Source organism: Tenebrio molitor, chromosome 1 (assembly GCF_963966145.1).
Source record: "Tenebrio molitor chromosome 1, icTenMoli1.1, whole genome shotgun sequence".
NCBI classification, from domain to species: domain Eukaryota; kingdom Metazoa; phylum Arthropoda; class Insecta; order Coleoptera; family Tenebrionidae; genus Tenebrio; species Tenebrio molitor.
Window position 1 is genome coordinate 11,040,659 of NC_091046.1, and position 20,346 is coordinate 11,061,004.

Consider the following 20,346-nt stretch of genomic DNA (forward strand, 5'->3'; position numbering starts at 1 on the left):
CGAATCCGTCAACGGAAAGAATTTTCTTTGCTCACAAAAATTCAGGCGTAATGAATAATGAAGTGGAGAAATTCACCTTTCAATTAACATAGTAGTTTATTTCAATTTTCTGATTTGAGATAACTTATAATTGATCGTTTCCTGTTTCGTTACAGACTGGTTACTCTGCCGACGGACAAGACGGTCAACAATGTTTAAAGTGAGTTTGAACCACTTCCGAATCCTAATAAATTCACAATCTGTGTCTTTTCAGAAAAACATTTCTTGAATCTCCTTTTGATGACCCAACCGAGTACCGAAATTTCGTCGGAATTTTGGCAGTCATTTGGGTGATAATACTGATCCTGTGCGTATTCCTCGCACAAGCAAAGACAAATTCTAACGAAAGTTACATTCTAGGTCGATCCGGAGGACGAAAACTTTTATTACTTCTCTATCTCTTCTCCTCTTTCCAGTTTTAGGCTGTCTGATAGCGCTAACAGTGAAAGCGGTTTTTGCCGAAGACGAGTACAAGTCTTTAGAAAAACTGAACAAAGACATCGACTGGTCAATTCTACAAAACGCCTATGTCAGTGATACAAACGTTGTTTTAACTGTTTAAATTGAATGCGCAATTTCTAGATTTGGTACTACGCGGCCATACAAGTATTCTTCTCGACGAACGTAGGATTTGGAACTTTTGTCACAAACGCTGGGATTATCTACAACAAAATCAACCCTCTATGGTAGGTAAATGTTTACACAATCAAGTCTCGATGCTACAAATTTAATTATTTTCAGGATTGCGTTGTGCTTCTTCAGCGTGAATTTGTTGTTTGGTGTGGGCTCTGTCATCATTTGTTACATATTTTCCGGTGAACTGGACACGATCGCTTCGAAAACAGGCGATATAACCGAAGTCCATCTTGTCGCTCTTATGTACACAATCATCGTTAAGAGCGAGGACAGAAATGAGGCGAAAATTTGGGCTATTGTTGCCTACGCTGGGATCTTACTGGCTGGTTTTATAAGCATGGTCAGTCTTCAACTTTCAACTTTTGCAGAATTTAACGTCAATTTCCAGGCGACCATCACCTACACTTTGCTAAAGGCAATAACAGTGCAAAACAGAAGACGTCTTAAGTGGTGGCAGACCAGCATCATTTTGTGCTTCGTCGGTTTGGTACTAGGCGCTGCTGTTCTACTCAAAAGCGACTTGCAGATTGTCAGATTGTTAGACCACTACATAGTGGGAAATTTAATTTTGATTTCGGTCATCATCGAGGTGTTCGCTCTCATCGCGTTCTACGGTGAGCATCGCCGACACTTCAGTTTTCACCACAATAAAGAAATCTATTTTAGGCACCGAGAATATCAAATCAGATTTTGAATTCATGCTGGGCCACATTTTATCCAAATTTTGGTTGATCCTTTGGTGCATAGTGCCTCTGCTCCTCACTGCTATCTTCGCGTGGGCCTTAATTGCCCCTCCCGCGAAAGGGGGCATCACTGCCTTGGAAGAAGACTCTGTGTGGGTGGCGGGCACAGGCTGGGGCGTAGTCCTAACCGCCACCGTATTTATCTTCGTGATGGGGATTTACACCATTACCCAACAAGACGGTTACACCATGGTCGATGTAAGTAGTTTGACTGGTTTTGCGAAGACTAATGCGTCGTGTTGCAGAAATTCAAAACGTCGATGAAGCCGTCGAAGAACTGGGGTCCCAAAGACCCCATGCTGAGGCACAACTGGATCCAATGGAGATCCAAAACGAAACAAGGAGAGCGCGATTTTACTCTGAAGCGTAGGGGAACTCGAGACTACACGCGCTCCATCAAGAAGAGTGCGAAGAAGGCAAATATCAATTCAAATCAGGTTGTTAAGAATGACCAGAATCAGAATGTTCGGGTTAGTAATACTAGTGCGGAGTACGTCGAGCCTTATTATATGGAGAACGAGCGACCACTAGCTTTGACTAATGGGCGTGCCGGGAAGAAAGCAAAGCCTTTAAGGGTGACCTCGCTTGTGGATTCGATGGATCCGCCTAGTCCTGCTTTTACTATAAATATACGAAATACGTACGATGGGTTCAGAACCAATATTAATCCGTTGTCGAGGACACACGCAGTAGATATTCATGATAGTTCCAATTCTGAAGGATACGGCACCTTCAGGAAAGGACCATATATTATTCCAGAATCACACATAACACACGTATGTCATAGGAGATATAGCCAAAGTGAAGATGCCACAGAACTGTAATTGTTGTTTATATTTTTTTGTAAATAGACTCCATAGATATGTAACATTGTATACTCAATGAATGTTATTTATTTTATATTATATCTTTTTTTTAATATAAAGTGAAGAAATTGTGTTTTATTATTATGCAGTGGTTCAACTATAGACCAAATAAAGTTATTTGTCTTTGTGCAGCTGCTATTAATATAGGAATATATTAATAAAAATTATATTACATTGTTTCACATGATGACATTTAATTTTTCCAGCAGTCCAATAATTTTATTTATTATTTTTACCGTTTTTCTGAACATGTATACGCAGAGACCTTCAAGAGCTACATTGTAATAAATGATTTGCTGATAAATCGCGTATACAGGGGGTTTGCAAAAAATCAATGAATTTCCCTGTGACAATATTATCTGATCAAATAAATGCTTTGGAATGTTATTTGTTTCATTTAAATACATGTGTCAGATCACAAAACAAATACAAATTGATCACACGATATGTCGATACATATTTAAAAAACAAACTGTTAATTATATAGACGTTACTAAAAACAAACATTGAATTTGCTAATATCGCAATTTTAACGAAGGAAAATAGAAAAGTAGTTAATTTAAAAAATGTCGGAAAAAACGAATTGAGAAGTTATGACGTAATTGTTCCTCCACCCACGAGTCTATGTTTAATTTTTTTTTTCGCATCTTGGGAACTGTAGATTTGTAAAAAGTGGACTGGTCGTTTACTTTTTAGAAATGAAAGTACAAAGACTTTGGAAGTTGCTTTTATTAAAAATAATTGTCTTTTCACTATACCTAGTTTTAACAATTATAGTTAAACTTCTATATTAAAGTATGTGACACATGCTTTAGTGTTGACCTGTTTAAGAATAGCCCTCAATGACGTTCCTGGGCCACATTCAAAAGTCCTTGGAAAATATTCGCCTTGACTTCTTTCATAAAGGGTGTGCAACAACTGTTCCCACTTCACTGGTTTAACAATCTTAAAAAAAATATGTAAACATCAAATTTGATAATTGTAGAAGTGCTTAAGCACCTGCTTGGGAAGCTGTTTTCTTATGTGTTCAGCATCTTTATATTTTTTACCATCAACATTTGAATAGACACCAACAACAGGATCATTGATTTCTAACTTATTCAACGCTTTCCGGAAAGGTTCCAATGCAGGTTGCATCAAGTCAGAGTGAAAACCTCCACTTACTGGCAATCTCCTGATTTTCCGCAAATTGTATTCTTTTGCACTTTTCTCGATATAGTCAAGAGCCTAAAAATTGTCTATAAATGCAAAACTCCCTTGAGGAAATCTAAAATTACAGATTCGCTTCCTGCAACAACTTTACAATGTGGATACAGATAATTTGCTACTCTGCACTCTGGAAACGGATCTCCTTTGTCCACAGCCCACTCCTTCGCTTTAACACAAGCTTCATTCAATTTTGAATCTGGACCATACATGACGGTTACCATTCCTCCTTTGTATGTCTCACTTGCCAGTTGCATAGCCTCTCCTCTAATCTGCACAAGTCTCAAACCTACAAGCAATACCTTAAGAAGTGTATATGATTATAAAAACAATTACCTCTCTCAAAGCCAATAGCTCCAGCAAAAATCAAAGCAGTAATTTCCCCTAAGCTAAATCCTGCTGTTGCTACACAGTTCTCAATAGCATTAGGTCTCTCTTCTTTCAACCTTTCAATAGCTGCTAGAGAACTGACCAAGATTGCTGGTTGGCAATATTTGGTTTGATCTAATTTTTCTTTAGGTCCTTCCAAACACAATTTCAACAAGTCATACTTTAATATATAACTGGCCAGATCAAATAAGTCCTGAGCCATAGGAAACTTCATCAGATCTTTAGCCATTCCCACAAACTGAGTTCCTTGTCCAGGAAATAATATTATTGATGATTCACGTGGATCTTTTTTCGGTTTCTCCGCAAAATAATCACCTTGTTTTCTTATTTTTGTGCCTTGCACGTACGGTAAAGTGGCCCACTGTTGCTCCTGATTTTGCACATTTACATCCTGAAATGATGCAGAATCATTTAGTAATTTTTTTAAAGGAGACTCTTCAGTTTTGTTTTTCTTCTCGTTTTCACACTTTTTCGAAATGTAAAATTTTCGTATTGCGGAGTAAGTAACGCATTCTAAATCGGCGCTAAGACAATTTTTACCGAATAATTTGGGTGATTTGGTAACCACTTTGTATAGGTTCATACTGCCGGTTTTACTTTTAACGATTTGTTTAAATATTGTCGCATTGATCGCTTAACAAATTATTATCGCAATTTAAATTTTAGTTGTTGATTTATTACGTCGCTTTTTTACTAGACTAAATATAAAATTTGTATGCTTAAAAGGGCACTCATTTTAACTTAACCTAAAATGTCAAACAAAAATTGAGGTTATGTTCTGGTTCAGCTCCGACCAAAACAACTGTCAACTTCACGTGTGTGTGTGTTATTAAAGAAAAACAATATTTTGCTTAACCTTCGATTATTTATTGGAAAAAGCAAACGGTGAGTTACATAAATATAACTTTTTAAAATAGTTTTATGTTTTCAAAAATACATTTTTCTCTCTAAAATCAATAAATAAAATTGATAGGAATCTTAAACAAATATAAAAATGACCAATACCCAAGACTCTGATATGAACTCTGAAGAGGATTTATATTATTTTGAAACTGATCATTTAGCCTTAAGAGGTAACAAAGACTACAGTGAGGTTCTTAAGAATCTGCTCATACTCTGTGCCCAAAGAGAACAAGCAATTAAGGTAGTAGATGTGGTGTGTTAACATCTAGATTTTTTAAATTAACAACACCATTTAGGATTACAGTAAAGCTGTTGAGCTGAAGAAGGAGGCACTTGCAGACCCTGCCAAAGTCTTAGAGAAAATAATTAAAGGAGAGTCACTTGGAATGCCAGATATGCACAATATGCCTGAAGTATGTACCTCTCTAAATGTAACATCTCACAACTGTCTCATAACATCTTTCAGTTACCTGTGATTGATTGGTCAAAGTACGATATTAAAATACCAGAAGAAAGTTTCAAGCTTATATATTCTGATGGAACAGAATCTTCCAAAAAGAAATATGAAACGCCAAAAAAAGAGTCGAAAATATCCCACGGGGTGTGCAATTTACACAGAATTATTTTGATTATTATTTTTCACAATGCTACTGTTACAGAGGTGGACAACTGAGGAGCAGAAACGTCTTGAAGAGTTGCTCCAAATATATCCACCAGAGCCTGTGGAGATGAGAAGGTTTAAAAAAATAGCAGATGCTTTAGGTTTAGAAATTCCAGCCTCTAATATAATAATTTTATTCATGATTTTTAGGTAATAGGACGATTCAGCAAGTCTCCAGTAGAGTACAGAAGTATTTTCTTAAATTGTACAAAGCTGGTCTGCCCATTCCAGGCCGAATACCCAAATCGGCTGAAAAATACAAAGTAATGAGTTACGTAACACGATGATGGGATTGTAATTGTGTATTTGTAGCGCACAGCACTGCACAAGCATCAACGTCACAATCACTATTTGTGGAAACCCACAACTTTTTTTCCTAATTTATGTGTTCCTGTTGTGATGAATGACTTGGACAACGTTCCCGGTCCCAGTTCAAAGAGTTGCGAAGAAATTCCACAACCTTCCACTAGTTCAAACTATTTAATTCCATCCGGTTATCACGAAGAACGCGAAGTTTTACCTCAAAAGAGCGAAACTGTGTTGCAATTGGAGTTGCTGAAAAGGATAAGAAGACTGAAAGTGAAAGATGAAGAAAATGGAACAAATGTGTACCACCATATAGGTTTCAAGGTAGTTAGAATTAGTTGTTTTAAAGGATTTCTACTAATTGTTTTATTCCCAGTGCGACTACTGCAGTGAGGAACCCATAGTTGGTACTAGGTGGCACTGTAGTACTTGCAAAACAGAATCTGTTGATTTCTGCACCGACTGCGTTTTGACCCAACTGTATTCAGATAATTATCATCCATTAAATCATAATTTAGTTTCATATAGTGATAAAGAAAACAGTTATCTTAGCGATTCTGAATCCAATAGTGGTAGTGCTATGGGAAGTTCAAACAAAAATAACGAAAGTAGTGACTCTAGTGACAGTGAGTTTAACGGCGAAGATGAAGAAATGAGTGACGTTTCGGACAAGACTAAAGATCAAGTCATGTCAAACGGCGTTCTGGATGACACTTTAAGAAACGACGAAGATGGTTTTAGTGGCATGCCAAAGTTAGATTTCGGAAATTTTAACGATACCGATGATTTGTATGGAGGTGGAATGGGTTCGGACTTGTTCAGCGAAATTGAAAATATCTCTTATGATTACTTGCATTCGCATTTATTTACTGATAAAGATTAAGGTGTAGACCTCCTCTTATGACTGCAAATATACCCGAAGCCGTACGAATTTGAAATTTTTACTTAAAACATTCCCAAAGAATTTTACACGTAATCCCGGCGTTTAGGCTGCGCAAGCATTCCCATTTTTTCGAAATACGACAGAAGTGTTTATAAAAGATCGCCGGAATAACAAATTTCAAAATTACGCAAGAATGTCGTGTTTTTCGTAGAAGACGTATTTTAGCTTTGCAGAAGAAGAGGAAACTTAATTTTACAACAGGTGTAGACACGAATTAAAAAGAAATGAAGCGATTGTCTTGTATTCTGTAAGAGGTGGGACTGAAAAAATAGGGTTTAATTTAGATGGTTACCTTGAGTTATATTGACAAAACAATCTGCGCTAGAGTTGGAAAAGGAGCAACAAAAGTAAGTACGCATCTCATTGTTTTATTATTGTTGTTGTTTATTGACTAATAATTGAAAAAAGTAAAGAAAGTGAAACAAATATTTGCTAAAATGTTCAAGCAGAAAATTTAATTTGCTGTAGGTAATTGTTTGAGAATATGTAATTGGTGGAGGCGCCGGGTATTTCCATACTCAGGAAAAAAATGTTCACAGTAGAGTAAGGCGGCCGGACTGAGATATGACATTTGGTGGGGGAAATCTGCGCGGACAAGATATTCCAGTGGCGTGGCAAAACCGGTCACAGCAGAGAATAGCGGTCACAGTAACAATCAGCTGATTTTTAATCTGTTGAACACCCCTATTTTACGAAAAATGGACTCGTCCGACTGTTTTCCATCTACGCCCACCCCCACCAAATGTCATATCTCTGGCCGGCCTTACTCTACTTCATTATGTAATTAAAAAAAAATCTTATGAAGACGTGATGTTGAAAAAAGTGGACGTAATATAAAAAAGATAATAAGAAATCCTAGTGCTTTCAAAGAAATTATCATTAATTATACAGGGTCAGGTCAGTTGAATGTGCCACAAGCTTCATAATATGAGTGAAACTAGCATCGCCGATAGGTGGCGGTAGCGGAAATCTGTCTACTAGTTTGTCTAACGTTGCGAGGCTAGCGGCGCATCCAAAATTTGTGTGGGTTTTCAACGCCCACTGCGATGGGACAATCATTTATAATGACCCTGTTCAAGATAATTCACAAGTACATAGAGCGAAAACACTTTAAGGAGAACACACCAATAAAGTTGCGCAGTAGACGGAATAGTGGAATACGTTAGTCGAGTGTGAACCGTTGAGCGGCCATGCTGCGTCAGCGACGTACGTTAGTGCTCTTTTGTGATTTGCATTGGCAGTATTCGTTTCGTTGTTTCCTAATTTCTGGGTTGTTTTCTATTACATTAAAATCAGTTCTTTTCTTCTTTTTCAAGGCTGAATATAACATAATAATTCAAATAAAAGTGGATTTACCATGCCCCCATTTCACAACTCCAATGATACGGCACTGGACAAAACATCAAGGACAAATTTGGATGACTCAACGGGTCATATGCATAAACCATTAACAAATGCTTTTACTTGTATTAGTGAGAGATAGAAATACATGGACTCTATTAGATAGAAAAAGACAAATATATAGCATAAGCAAATGCTTATTCTTATGCATAATAGCATAACGTGTTCTCCTTAAAGTGTGTTTTTACTCTTTATTATTCTACTACTTTAATAATGAGCCCGACGGAATTGAAAATGCAACCCACAATACATTTGGAAGGTAAATCTAGTTTCCGCGTCTATCTCCAGCTTTATGTTCTAAATGTATTGTGGGTTGCATTTTTAATTCCGTCGAGCTCATTTTCACTCGTGAATCACCTTATACTAATTCATATCGATAATGATAACCTGGATGCCGTGCTCCCTTTCCACCAGAATTTTGCAATAGCATTTACTGTATTTACTACATCTACGTACTTTTTGTAGAAGTTAATAATTTTCAACCAACAGTCATAACGACACAGAAAGCTGTGTGATTATTGGGACATTGCTAAATAATAAACAGTAATAACAAGGGTAATAATCTCAAATAATTTATTCTTACAATGTTTTAAATAGACAATTAAATAATAGTTAAGATTTTTCTAACTATAGTCATGTAAAACTGTATATTTATGTGACAGGATGGTCTGGAGGCACTGCTTCAAACAATATCTGAACGAAACGAGTCAGTTGCCCTAGAAATAATACACAGATAAGTGATTAAATACATTTGGAGACGAGTGTAGTATTATAATAAAAGGATCCTATTGTACCGCGAATCCTACAATGCCTCTTTTTAAACGAGAATAATATACAATTTTTCTACTTTGCGTCATTTATTTAACAAATAAAATTCACCGTAGAGTTCCCGCGAAAATTGCTCAGATTGCTAGATCCCATGTTTAACGTTTTACAAATAAGGAATCTAAGTACAGTGTGGAATAAAATGATTTACATCTAGTTACCTTTGCATTACCCTTGTAAAAATACGAAATGCCGCTCTACAAAAAAAAAAGAAAGCCTAACCTCAAAATATTCCAAATTCCAAATGTGATTTATTGCGAAGGGATGATATGAATGCAAAGTTGAGATTGAAATTAAAAAGGAGCTAACAAAAGCAAGTCACAGCTAGTGTTGAAAGTGGCCACCAACGTTTGTTAATTCAATTTAGTAAATTGTAACAATTGTCAATTCGATTGATGACATTTATTGACAGAACTAATAATTCGGCACTTCAAAAAAAAAAAAGTAGAGCGGTACAGAAAAATTTACATATGCAAAAATTCCAAAGGTAACTAGATGTAAATCATTTTATTCCACACTGTAGTTTCATTTAAAAATCTCATCACCGCACTTTTCACCTAAAAAATGACAGTAACAGAGACAAACCTGACAGTTCACATGAAAGCGGCAAACATGTAATAACATGGGCATGGCCTACTTCGACTACAATCATCAACCCTGTAGAAAAACAAGAAGAAGGCATCAGTATACTTACTCATCGTAGATTTCGGTGTGTTCTTTTTGTAGATAATCCAGTAATATACTAGAACGCCCAACAATATAAAAGCTAGAGCAAATAAATATTTAGGGGAAGGATCTGTCACTATTGGGGTCACACTCAGATAAATTGCTACTAGTAAGATAAAAACAGCAATCCATGTGGGTACCTAGAGTAGTAAGAACGTATAAAAGTACTTAAATAGTGTAATATTTCTTTTATTCTACGTACTCTGTAAGGTCTGTGGGCATGTTTCTTGGTTTTTCGTAAAACCAACAAAGATACCATAGCCATGCCATAGAATATCCAAATAAGAAAACTGAGTACTTCTATCAGTTGTACGATGTCACCCAGTATGATAAAGATAAATGATAGTACTCCCTGAGATACTACCGCAGGGGAAGGAGTCAGTCTTTTAAAATGAACGAAGGAAAGACTTTTTATCATGAGACCGTCTTGACCAGCGACGTAACACACTCTGTTAACAAGAATATTTTTCACTTTGAAGATATCCCAAAATGTATGTACCTACCTCGTCACACCAAACTGTATACTCAAGGCACATCCAAACGTCGCGCAGGCCACTCCGAGTGGTATCAGAAAGGCGAATGGTCCAAGAACTCGCTCTCCAAACGTTACTGCGACTGCTTTGGCAGTGGTCATTTCAGGAATGGACAGTACTGTCATGTACGCCATGTTCATAAAAACGTACAGTCCTGTTACAATAGGAACACTGATAGCTATACTTCTTGGAATGTTTCTGCAAAGAAAGAAACAAATTAAATGCAGCTAAGTAGAAAATAGTGACTTACACTTCAGGTCTTTTTATTTCTTCGGTGACGACTGTCACAGCAGACCTGTAAAAGAACAATCAGCACGTGCGACTTTTAACAATGTGATTTTATACAATTTTCATTTTTATTACCATCCATCGTATGCCCAGAGTCCGCTGTAAAATGCCAACGCTATGCTCTTGGGAGAGTACTTTGTGCCCTCGAATCCTTTGCTCAAGTTGCTCGTATTACCTTGAAAATTACACATTTTTATTAAATTGCAACAAATGAAGCAGCGGTGTACCTTTTACTAGTTCATATATTCCTCCAAAAATTACGATGAGACAAGCGAAGACTTTGAATGCTCCGAAAATATTTTGTACTTTGACATAAAATTTTACACTAGAGACGTTGATAAAAGTGATGATACCTTGAAAAAACATATTCATTCGAATTGTTAGTGGCGATTTATACCTAAAGTGTATACCTAAAGCAACTAACGCTACAGTTTTTGTGAGTCTTTCGTTGGCGTCAGCGCTGTTAACGCATAGCAGATCTAAGATTGGTTGACACAAGTATTCGGAAAATGTTAAGATGATGACGGCCACTTCGGCGGGTTTAATGACGATTATCATCACCCAAGAATAAATAAAAGAGGGAAGGTGGCCCCAAAATTTGTGTAAAGGGCCAAAAGAGTCCATGAAGTAAGCGTATTCGGCGCCCGACCTGGGAATGACTGTGCCCAGTTCCGCAAAAGCCAAGGCTCCTAAAAATAATTGGTGAGATGAGTGGTTTTAAAAATGAACAAAGAATTACCTAGTAGTGAAATTATTCCACATACTGTCCATACTATTAGACACATTCCTACAGAACCAGAGTGCTCGAGGGCAGATCCCGAAGAAACGAAAATTCCTGAGCCTATCATCACAGCTAAGATTAGGTTAATGGCGGAGAATAGGCCCAGCTCGCGCTTGAGCTGGACACCTTCTTTGGTTTCGGCATTTGGGTTAGCTATAGTGCCTAAAATTTATAACTTGCAATTAATTAATGTGTCAGAATGAATTTCATTTCTAAAATACCGTGAGATCATTTAAATTTATAATTAAAGCAGGCTATAACTTCACAAAGAGTTTATTAGAACTTTTGCTTCCTAAATGTCTAGTCTTAGTACCTCTCTCTAAAAGTTTTACAGTAGTTCACAATTGGATAATGAGCTTACTTATGAATTTCATTGTAAATAATAATTTGGAAAATGACGTAGAAAAGTGAGTATTTTGCTTGAATATTTCATAAAATCGTCGTCAGTATCACATGTACGGATTTTTCATGTAGTATATTTTGCGATCAAGTACTAATCAGTAATTATCATTATCACTATAATGAAAATACACCAGTTTGTGACAAACGATCAAGTGATATATTATTGTTGGTTAATTGAAACCATTAAATATTCGTTTTAGTAAATATTACATATCTACACAAATGCAAACAATTGTGCATTAACTGAACACGTGATTATATTGAACCAATCGAAGTTTCGGATTCATGAGTTAATCCCGTATTAAAATTTAATTCAAATTAAATTAATCAACTGACGTAATTCTAATCGCCAGTGGGGGCATACAGTGGCGGCTCGTGACCAAATCAGAAGGGAGGGCACACACACTTTTCCTCACCATCCAAGAGGTGGGTTATTACTGTCTGTTTTCTCCTTCAATGCTAAATCAAAAGCCTCACAGAATTTTATTCAATCTATTAATTCTCCTAAAATATATATGTTTTGTTTAACTTGTTCAATCTGCTTTTGCACCTGAAGACGATAAGTAGTAAGCACCACTGAGTTGATTTCGAACATCTACGTGAGTAACGTGACCCAAAGTAACAAATTCATTCGAACAACAGAGATGTTTATGACTGACAGAGTGTTTTTTTTTTCAATTAAATGTTACGCCGCGCCGATCTGTACCCGTACTGGGTCTAAATCACTGGACCCCATTAATAAAAAACACACGAAACAAAATAGAGAATTACTCATATCACAACCACACAACCATTCTGCATGTTTGTACATACCTACATACCTATTTATCAGAATTAAAATTTCGAGATACGGTTTTACCTTTAACAGAATGCTGTTTTCGAATTGGCAATTTCGGACAAGGGGGCCCCAACGGTTTAAAATGGACACAACCGAATTCATTGTTGTTGCTACGTGCTACCCTTACTTACACTTTACACTAATAAGTTTCTATTTTATTGTTATTATTATTAATTATTATTATAGGCCGTGCAGAGGCAGAGGATTGTCTCTTTTATATCACCACACGTGCACTCTAAATGAAAGTACAATTATCAGGAAATTATTGTAGTGTAAATGCAGCAAAAGTACCTAACGGATAAAATCATATGAATCGACCGTTGAGAGCGATTCGATTGTCGTGGAAGTTCGAAGTTGTTCTCGTTCATTAAATCTTTTCTAATTGGCTCGGGCCGACCAGCTTCTTGCCCGAATGTGCGTTGTTGACACATATTAAATAACACGTTAGCGGTTGTGTTTTAAGCGTATAGAAATGGCAAGGCAGACAGGGTTTCCACTGAGCTCGCCCGTACACAAGAATTAAATGTATAAGGTGAGCGCATCGGTTCAAATTCGTTCAATCAAACTTTGAGGTGAGCGCAAATACACAGGAACATCGGTATACAATATACAAATAATAAATTTATTTCAAAAAATGAATAATATTTGTTTCTCCCGTTTTTCCCCTTTTTGAATTGGGGGGGCAATGCCCGTGTGCCCTCCCTGCACCAGCTGGGCATAAGTGTTTTTACTGTGTTCCTATTAATTATCAAGGCATTTTTCTAAATTGAACACGGTCGCCCTTGAATGGATATTTTTGCCGATTAGATAAGCCAATGGTAACGTCGTTAAAAATTATTTACAAAATATGTAATAATTTTTCGCAAATTATTATTATTATTTATTCTCGGTCCCACGTGGAAGTACCTAAATATATGTCTTTGTGACGTGCATGACGTTTGAAGATAATTGTTTTTTGTTTTATGAGTTTGCGAAGGCTTTCGGACCCTTGTCCATTGGTTTTCGGGTTTAACCACGTCTCCGCGTCATATTTGTGTGGCTGAGCTTTCGCTGTCACCTTCTTCAGTGAGTTCAGTGCAAGCGAGTTTCAGATTCGCTCTGCAGAAGGCACGGCCACTCGCGTTTTAAAATGGCCCACGCGTGTCAAAAAAGGCCCAATTTACACACGAACTCGTCAAATAAACTATGTACTATTAATGTCGTTTCAAGTTAAATCATCTGGTCAGTGCCAATTACGTGACAAGAAAACACCAATACTTTTCAATTGTTTCATTGCCAACAGACTTATTGTTGATCACGATCACGCTGTATCACTATCTAAATATCACGGTAAAAATATGGTAAAAAAATGTGGACCATAGTGTATAAAAAAGAACAAATGAAAATGATTTTTATCTGAGCAAAAAATTCTGGTCGTCAATGTCATTTCAAAATCTGATTAGATTGTCACCCTCTACGATTGTCACAAATTTAAAAAAAATCCCTGCCTGATTATGCCCATGTCAACAAAGCGTCAATTATTATAGATATTATATTATTAGACATATTAGTAGCGCAGCATGTTAATATAGTCTTTCTAACTCACGTTGAGCCAGCAATAAAAATAAACTGCGTTCCCTCATTACCGCAAGTGCCATCATACTCTTAACTTTTAAATAAAGATGGATTTATACCGAAAAGAAGCCCGGCCTGTTGGGCCCGGTGTACCTGAAAACCATCGAGAAAGAGCAAGAAAAACATCTGTCATTTAAACCATAAATTCATCTTCATTGTAAAGCTAAGAGGAGGTGGCACTTGCGGTAATGAGGGTGCGCAGTTTATTTTTATTGCTGGCTCAACCTGAGTTAGAAAGACTATAAAGTTCATAACAACTAATAATAACTAATTTGAAAGTTTAATAAGTGTTTTACTTTGCGAGGCATTTTAACACGTTCAAATTTTAGCTGCGAGTTTGCGTACTTTCAAGGGCATTAAAAATGACAGACGTTGGCTAGTATAGATACATATCATTAAATTCCCTATATTTAGTAAAATTTTATATTTGCAAACCTAAATCAAGAGGTCGTGGTTCTTTGATTAAAAAACAGACTATATGTCATTCATTATAGAACAGTATTAACATGAATAAAATTTGTCAAAAAAAATACAATTAATGTTATACAACATGATGATAGGTTGTTATGATATTTACGACCGTTTTACAACGGAACATTTTACATTGCGTCAAGGCATACCTAATTTTGACGACCAGTTTTTTTTACTCGCGATAGTATGTACCTACATAACAATTGTTATCGTGTATAATTAATAGATTCCATATTCATATCTAGATATTTATTTTAATGGCAAAATGCCGAAATTATATAATAATATCAGTTGAGATATAACGTGTGTGTTTAAAAATATTTGTGGTCGAGTGGCTTGTTTTTGTTTCTGTTAACGTATGGCGTAGCTTCATCATCTGTCAAATATTTCGTGAAGCAGAAAAGAATAGAACGAACGAGTGGAAGCAAGGGCCCGGCCCACCCCAGAATCCTTCTGGCCCACCCCAGAATAAAAGTAAAACACATTAAAAACACGATACATCTGCAATATCTAGCTATCATCTGTCTGTGGTTTAAAATCTGGCCCACCCCAGCAAAAAATCATTGCTACGCCCTTGAGTGGAAGGGGACGACTATCAATGCATCAATACGAATTTCAGAAAACAATGAAAAAGGAAACAACATAAAATTAACTGAAAATTTCATTTTTTCACTACTAGTCTTAAAAGGCGTCATTATTGACTCTCGAACTGAATCCACAAGTAGAGTTTCTCTCCTACTAGTTAATAATTTTTCATTATTAACCAGTGGTCACCTAGCAACGAAAGATTTTCTTTGATTTCATTGGTTAACGTAGACAGACGATTTTCAATTTTCATAGCAACCGTTGAAAAATGAGAACTCGTATTGCATCGGACAAAATAATGTAATTAATAATTATTATTAGAAAGGGTTTTAACGTATTTAGTAGTGAAAAAAATAATATATACACCACGGTAGAGAAGACAATTTTAAGCCTCGCTTCTTTATTCCCCTCGAAGCTTCACTTCTCGGGGAATAAACTACCTCGGCTTAAAAAAATGTCTTCTCTACCTTGGTGTATAATTATTAATTACTATTACTTAGTTGAGGAGTATATTGCAAAATATTCAGTGAGATCTGATTCCGCCTAAGGGATTTAATTTTTCCTCATTTTGAAGTAGTTACAGTTTCATTAAAATAAATACGGAAAACAGAACGCATATACGAAAGTAGGATTTAGTTAAGAATTTCGGGCAAACAGCTACTTCTGTAGTAGATTTATTCTCTATTTTTCGCGTGTAGCAGCTTGGCATTGGAGAAGTCGCAATTACTATCAGACTACACTGGTTCGAGCAAGTGGCAAATACCTAGTGATTTATTTTTGTTAGTTGACGACCAACTAATAATTTGAATATAATGCGAGGTAAATATTACACTAGCCGGTTACACACACATAAGCAAACAATTATTATGCAAGGAACACTACAACAATGTCGGTATCCGTATATACAAACAAAATATGTACTTGTGTTGATGCTTCTTTCGTTCAAAAATCTATTCATTCTTTCGAGTCGGTGACATTTCATTCTTTCATTACACTAGAAAATGTCAATTGCATTCGTTTGAAATGTCTAGTTTTGATTCTGTTATTTACAAAATATTTACAAGTGAGGGTGCGAGCAGGGTTCACGAACCAAATGTTAAATAATGAATTATTGTGTGTCTCACCGTACAATTTACATAATTTTTGTTTTAAAGGTTGCATTTGTAGAAGACTGCAGTGTAGAGACGACTTGTAGTCGCCTCAAGTTTTTAATCAATGCAAGTCTAAATTTATTTCGTAAAGCTTCCCCTGAAGGTGTTTTACGGTTAGTAGGTAATGAAGACATAGGTTTCCTTGGCGACGACACCTGACGCATGCGGAAATTCGGCGTGAAATTTGAGATTTTAACGAATTCATAAATGTTCCCAATAAAAGAAGCTTAAAAAAATATGTGAAGGTTTAAATTTCCAGTGAACAATTTTTTTCTATATAAAATAAATTTTATGAAAGAATCGTGTAGTATACCTACTTAATACAAAATTTAGTTTTATGTACAATTTGTACACATCAAATCATTTATGAATAAACAAAAATGAAAACGAAAAATTTGCAGTAACGTATTTCTACAAATAGGGAACAAAAAAAAAATCTGGAAAATCCGGTTTTTGATTGTCAGCTGGTTATTTTGCAACTCGTATAATAGGGTGTCGTGGTGTGCTACTTTTGCAGGGTAGCTTGACGAAAACGGTTTTTGATGTAACAGAAAAAACAAGCTAAAAATATTCTTGCACGAACAAGATGCCAATTGATGAATAACATATAGGGGAAACATTGTTATTTTTTTTAATGGACTGTTTCTTTTAAGATTTTTCAGAATACGCAGTAAACGTTTTTGGATTATTTTTCTAAACAAAACAAACAAAAGTAATGAAATTAAAAAAATTGCAGAATTTCAAGAAAATGTCAATGTAAGCACATCCAATGCAAATAAATTTATGGTTTTTAAAAGATGAGGATTTTGTAACTGGGAGATCCTGCTTCAGGACTACTCCGGAGAATCCAAACAATTTGTATCTAAAAAAAGTATTATACTTTATATTTTGCTTTTAAATTTGAGACATTATTTTTACCTTATTTACGTGGATAATTTACGTGATGTATTATTAATAAAATTATTATTTTATACTAACCCTCCACCACCTGGCGGCACGGCAATTTTGCCGGAATACATACACTATTACGGATATTACTATCAAGTAATAGTGCAGTGCTATTCAACATAATTACCGCCGTCTCGCCTCCACATTTTGACTTTGTTGTGTTTTATTATGTTCTTTGTCAATGTTAAGGAACTTCCTCACGATATGACATGAGTATAATAATATACCTTTTTGAATTTCAACTACCAATGTGTTACCTAAATCCAAAATTTTTAAATTTTTAAAAAGAGATTGCGGTACTATTCCCGTTGCTGAAATTATAAGTAGTAAAATCGAATTTTTTTCTAAACACCAAAGATTTCTCATAGCAACGGAGAGCTCTAAATATTTATTAATTTTTGTGTTATAGAGGTGTCCCGAAAATGGCGCACTCACTAATTTTACCAAACGAGTCATTTTATGACTGTAGGTATATTAATGTAACACGTGTAGGTATGCAGTGAGTAAGTTATTACATAAAATCACAAAAAAATGAAATTTTGTTTGTGCAACTCAGATATGTAATCAGAAAATCTGATAAGGAGAATACATTGACACTATTTTGTTGCTTTTTTTCCAATAAACTGTAACTAAAAGTACTAGAGAGAGATTAAGTAATAAATTGATAAATTCCACGGGACTGACTGGCGACATTTAGTCAAACATTCCAATTAGTTTAGGTGCAAAATACCAGGTAATTCATAAATGATATTTCAAATTTAGTTATCTTGTCTGTAAAATTTAAAAAAGAAAGAATTACTTACTGGTCGTCATTGTGCTCCAGTTAAAATAAAAATAATTTGGAAATTGTGATCACTGCATGTCCTAATACTGCACACACACGAGCACAGGCCGCTGATGAACCACGAACTGCTGCACATCAATCTTCCAACAGATATCAAATCGTATCAACAATATCTTGTTTCAAGAGGACATGACAAACAATTGAAACTTTGAGCTTAACGCCTAACGCGATACTACGGTAATGCCTCGACAAATATCGCCCATTTAAGAAAAGAAAATTAGTTATTAGTTAGCACCGCACGAGTGTAGTAGAAATTGCCGGTCTACGCAAAAACAGAGCGCACTTCTTTCCGTAGACACGCACCGCATTTCAAAGGGCGGTGATGTATGGAACGTAAAATGCCACTAGTTTTGTGTCGGTATCTATTTATTTGCAATGCTGCCGATAAGGATGATTAGTATGTTGTCTGCTTTGTATCACGAAATGTAATGAAAATGCTTATGAAAATTAGACAATGTTGGTTTTAGCAAATATGTATTGATGACCCTGGACGGTAGATTGTCAAAGTGCAACCATTGCAGTTCGTTTATGATGTATAACATTTATGTAAAGAAAAATGGAGTTATTCGGTTTTCAGCTGATGTGAGTAATATAGCGGTTTATAAAAATGTGTTTTTCCACTTTATTAATTAGGTGTAAACTGTTTCAAATTATGTGTCTCAAGACATACCGATTTAAGTTGTCCGGTAGTCGCAATTATCACATAAAAGGCTGTTAAATTTGAGGCTTCCTTTTGCATTGACTTCAATGTAATTGATGCCTTGCTAATAAATTAAATAATTATTATCACATTGTTAATAAAAGGTCATGCACACAAGATGCATTGTTTATGATGAACTTCAGCATGTCGATTTTTCGTTGTACAAATAATGGAGTTATTAATAAATTAATACGATAAATAGGCGAATTAACGCATATCTAGAAACAAAACGTTTCAAGATTGATGTCGGGGAAAAGTTTTAGAATAAACAATTTACAAAATATGTATGTAGGTAATTTTACCTACATTAACCTACCTTAATTAAACCTATCAATTACAACTAAAAATTACAAAATTACAAACTAAAAATTTGAGACTGTTGGATGAAGACAAAATCAAACAGAATCTAAATTTTTTGTACCTAGAAATATTCTGCTTTAAATGTAGTTATACAACATTTTAAGTGGACAACATTATGAAAGGAAAAAATAGATTTTTTTTAATTTGACAGGGAACTTCTACTTACCGTCGTATTTTAGGACAAGTACCCTTAAAATCTGAATCAGTTGAACAGAACCCTTGCACGAAAAATTTTGTTTAGTCAAAGGGAACAAGCTGGTTCTATTCTTTTTCTGTGGTTTTTTAAATACATACGTAGAATGTTTATTTTGTGAAAAAAATGTCTTCTAAATTTCCTTTTGTATTTTAAAAAGAATTTTTCAACGTGGCACGACGTGATATTTAAAAATATAATTTTTTTACAACAACCTGGTTTATAATTAATTGCTTTCTAATTTTCCCTCTTGCTCATTTAAAGCTTTCGGCCCATTGTAGTGTTGCTAAATCGTTCTTTTTTACTTGAACTTATTTGATATTTTTAAATTATCAATTATAATACACGAGTAGGCAAAGTTATGTCGATTATTTTTGTGGTGCTGTCACGAATATCACCCACGCATGAATTTGAATACCACGAGTGCGGAGCACGAGTGGTATTCTCAAGCGTGGGGGACATGAGTGAGAACACCACAAAAAGTAGTCTACTTAACTTTGACTAAGAGTGGTATTCGGGGGACTATTCAACGAACAAAATTTATAATAAATTTCCCTGATAATCATTACAATTTTTACAACAGCAGACACTGGTGATCATCAACACAAAATTATCGGGAATTTTTCAATTGCTAGGGCACTTATACCTGACTATTTCCTTCGAAAATTTTAAGCCACTCAAAAAGCTGTAATATTTTATTTTTAGTCAATAGCGATCGAATTACAGCGAAAATTTTCCAATAATGAAACTAAATAGATACATAATTCATTAATAGAACAAGGTTTTATTGGATATAATGACTTGGCGAAGTTTCACCATCTTAAATCATTCACAATAAAAAATAAGACTGGCTTTATATCATCCACTTGTATCAGTGGTTTCACCGACATTAAACTGTGTAATTGTCTTCGAGCGAGTCTCTATTAAAAAAAATTTATTCCCTATCTAAATATGTCATTAATGATCAAAATATGCACACATACAGGGCAAGTC

At 35.3% G+C, this 20,346-nt stretch overlaps 4 protein-coding genes across 5 annotated transcripts in view; 2 read left to right on the forward strand and 2 right to left on the reverse strand.

Moving 5' to 3' along the window:
* The window catches only part of blot (bloated tubules), a 38,213-nt gene extending 35,747 nt beyond the window's left edge, over positions 1-2,466 (forward strand). Inside the window, exons 5-12 of the mRNA XM_069043454.1 lie at positions 156-199; positions 254-346; positions 400-568; positions 622-725; positions 781-1,015; positions 1,064-1,289; positions 1,342-1,616; positions 1,664-2,466. Coding sequence (XP_068899555.1) covers positions 156-199; positions 254-346; positions 400-568; positions 622-725; positions 781-1,015; positions 1,064-1,289; positions 1,342-1,616; positions 1,664-2,242 — 1,725 coding nt within the window. The 3' untranslated portion in view covers positions 2,243-2,466. The remainder of the gene's footprint in view (positions 1-155; positions 200-253; positions 347-399; positions 569-621; positions 726-780; positions 1,016-1,063; positions 1,290-1,341; positions 1,617-1,663) is intronic.
* A 529-nt stretch (positions 2,467-2,995) lies between these two features.
* Positions 2,996-4,463, reverse strand: beg (malonyl-CoA-acyl carrier protein transacylase beg). The gene is made up of 4 exons (XM_069051716.1): positions 3,827-4,463; positions 3,562-3,779; positions 3,284-3,511; positions 2,996-3,229 (listed from the first exon to the last, which is right to left on the reverse strand). Exons 1-4 carry the CDS (start codon positions 4,461-4,463, stop codon positions 3,062-3,064), a joined length of 1,251 nt encoding a protein of 416 aa, XP_068907817.1. The 3' UTR covers positions 2,996-3,061.
* A 182-nt stretch (positions 4,464-4,645) lies between these two features.
* Positions 4,646-6,681, forward strand: Atac1 (Ada2a-containing complex component 1). Of its 2 annotated transcripts, none has more exons than XM_069051706.1 (8): positions 4,646-4,765; positions 4,854-5,024; positions 5,080-5,196; positions 5,250-5,384; positions 5,443-5,545; positions 5,595-5,707; positions 5,757-6,074; positions 6,127-6,681. In XM_069051706.1, exons 2-8 carry the CDS (start codon positions 4,875-4,877, stop codon positions 6,631-6,633), a joined length of 1,443 nt encoding a protein of 480 aa, XP_068907807.1. In that variant the 5' UTR covers positions 4,646-4,765; positions 4,854-4,874; the 3' UTR covers positions 6,634-6,681. The 2 variants fall into 2 exon arrangements, with proteins under 2 accessions (XP_068907807.1, XP_068907798.1); XM_069051697.1 differs by having other exon boundaries at positions 4,667-4,765; positions 4,847-5,024.
* A 1,972-nt stretch (positions 6,682-8,653) lies between these two features.
* LOC138133734 (b(0,+)-type amino acid transporter 1-like) lies at positions 8,654-18,387 on the reverse strand. The gene is made up of 10 exons (XM_069051686.1): positions 18,060-18,387; positions 11,206-11,409; positions 10,877-11,155; positions 10,694-10,819; positions 10,542-10,641; positions 10,429-10,473; positions 10,149-10,376; positions 9,848-10,094; positions 9,614-9,785; positions 8,654-8,810 (listed from the first exon to the last, which is right to left on the reverse strand). The coding sequence occupies exons 1-10, from the start codon at positions 18,067-18,069 to the stop codon at positions 8,746-8,748; spliced, it is 1,476 nt and encodes a 491-aa protein (XP_068907787.1). The 5' UTR covers positions 18,070-18,387; the 3' UTR covers positions 8,654-8,745.
* Between the last annotated feature and the right edge of the window lie 1,959 nt (positions 18,388-20,346).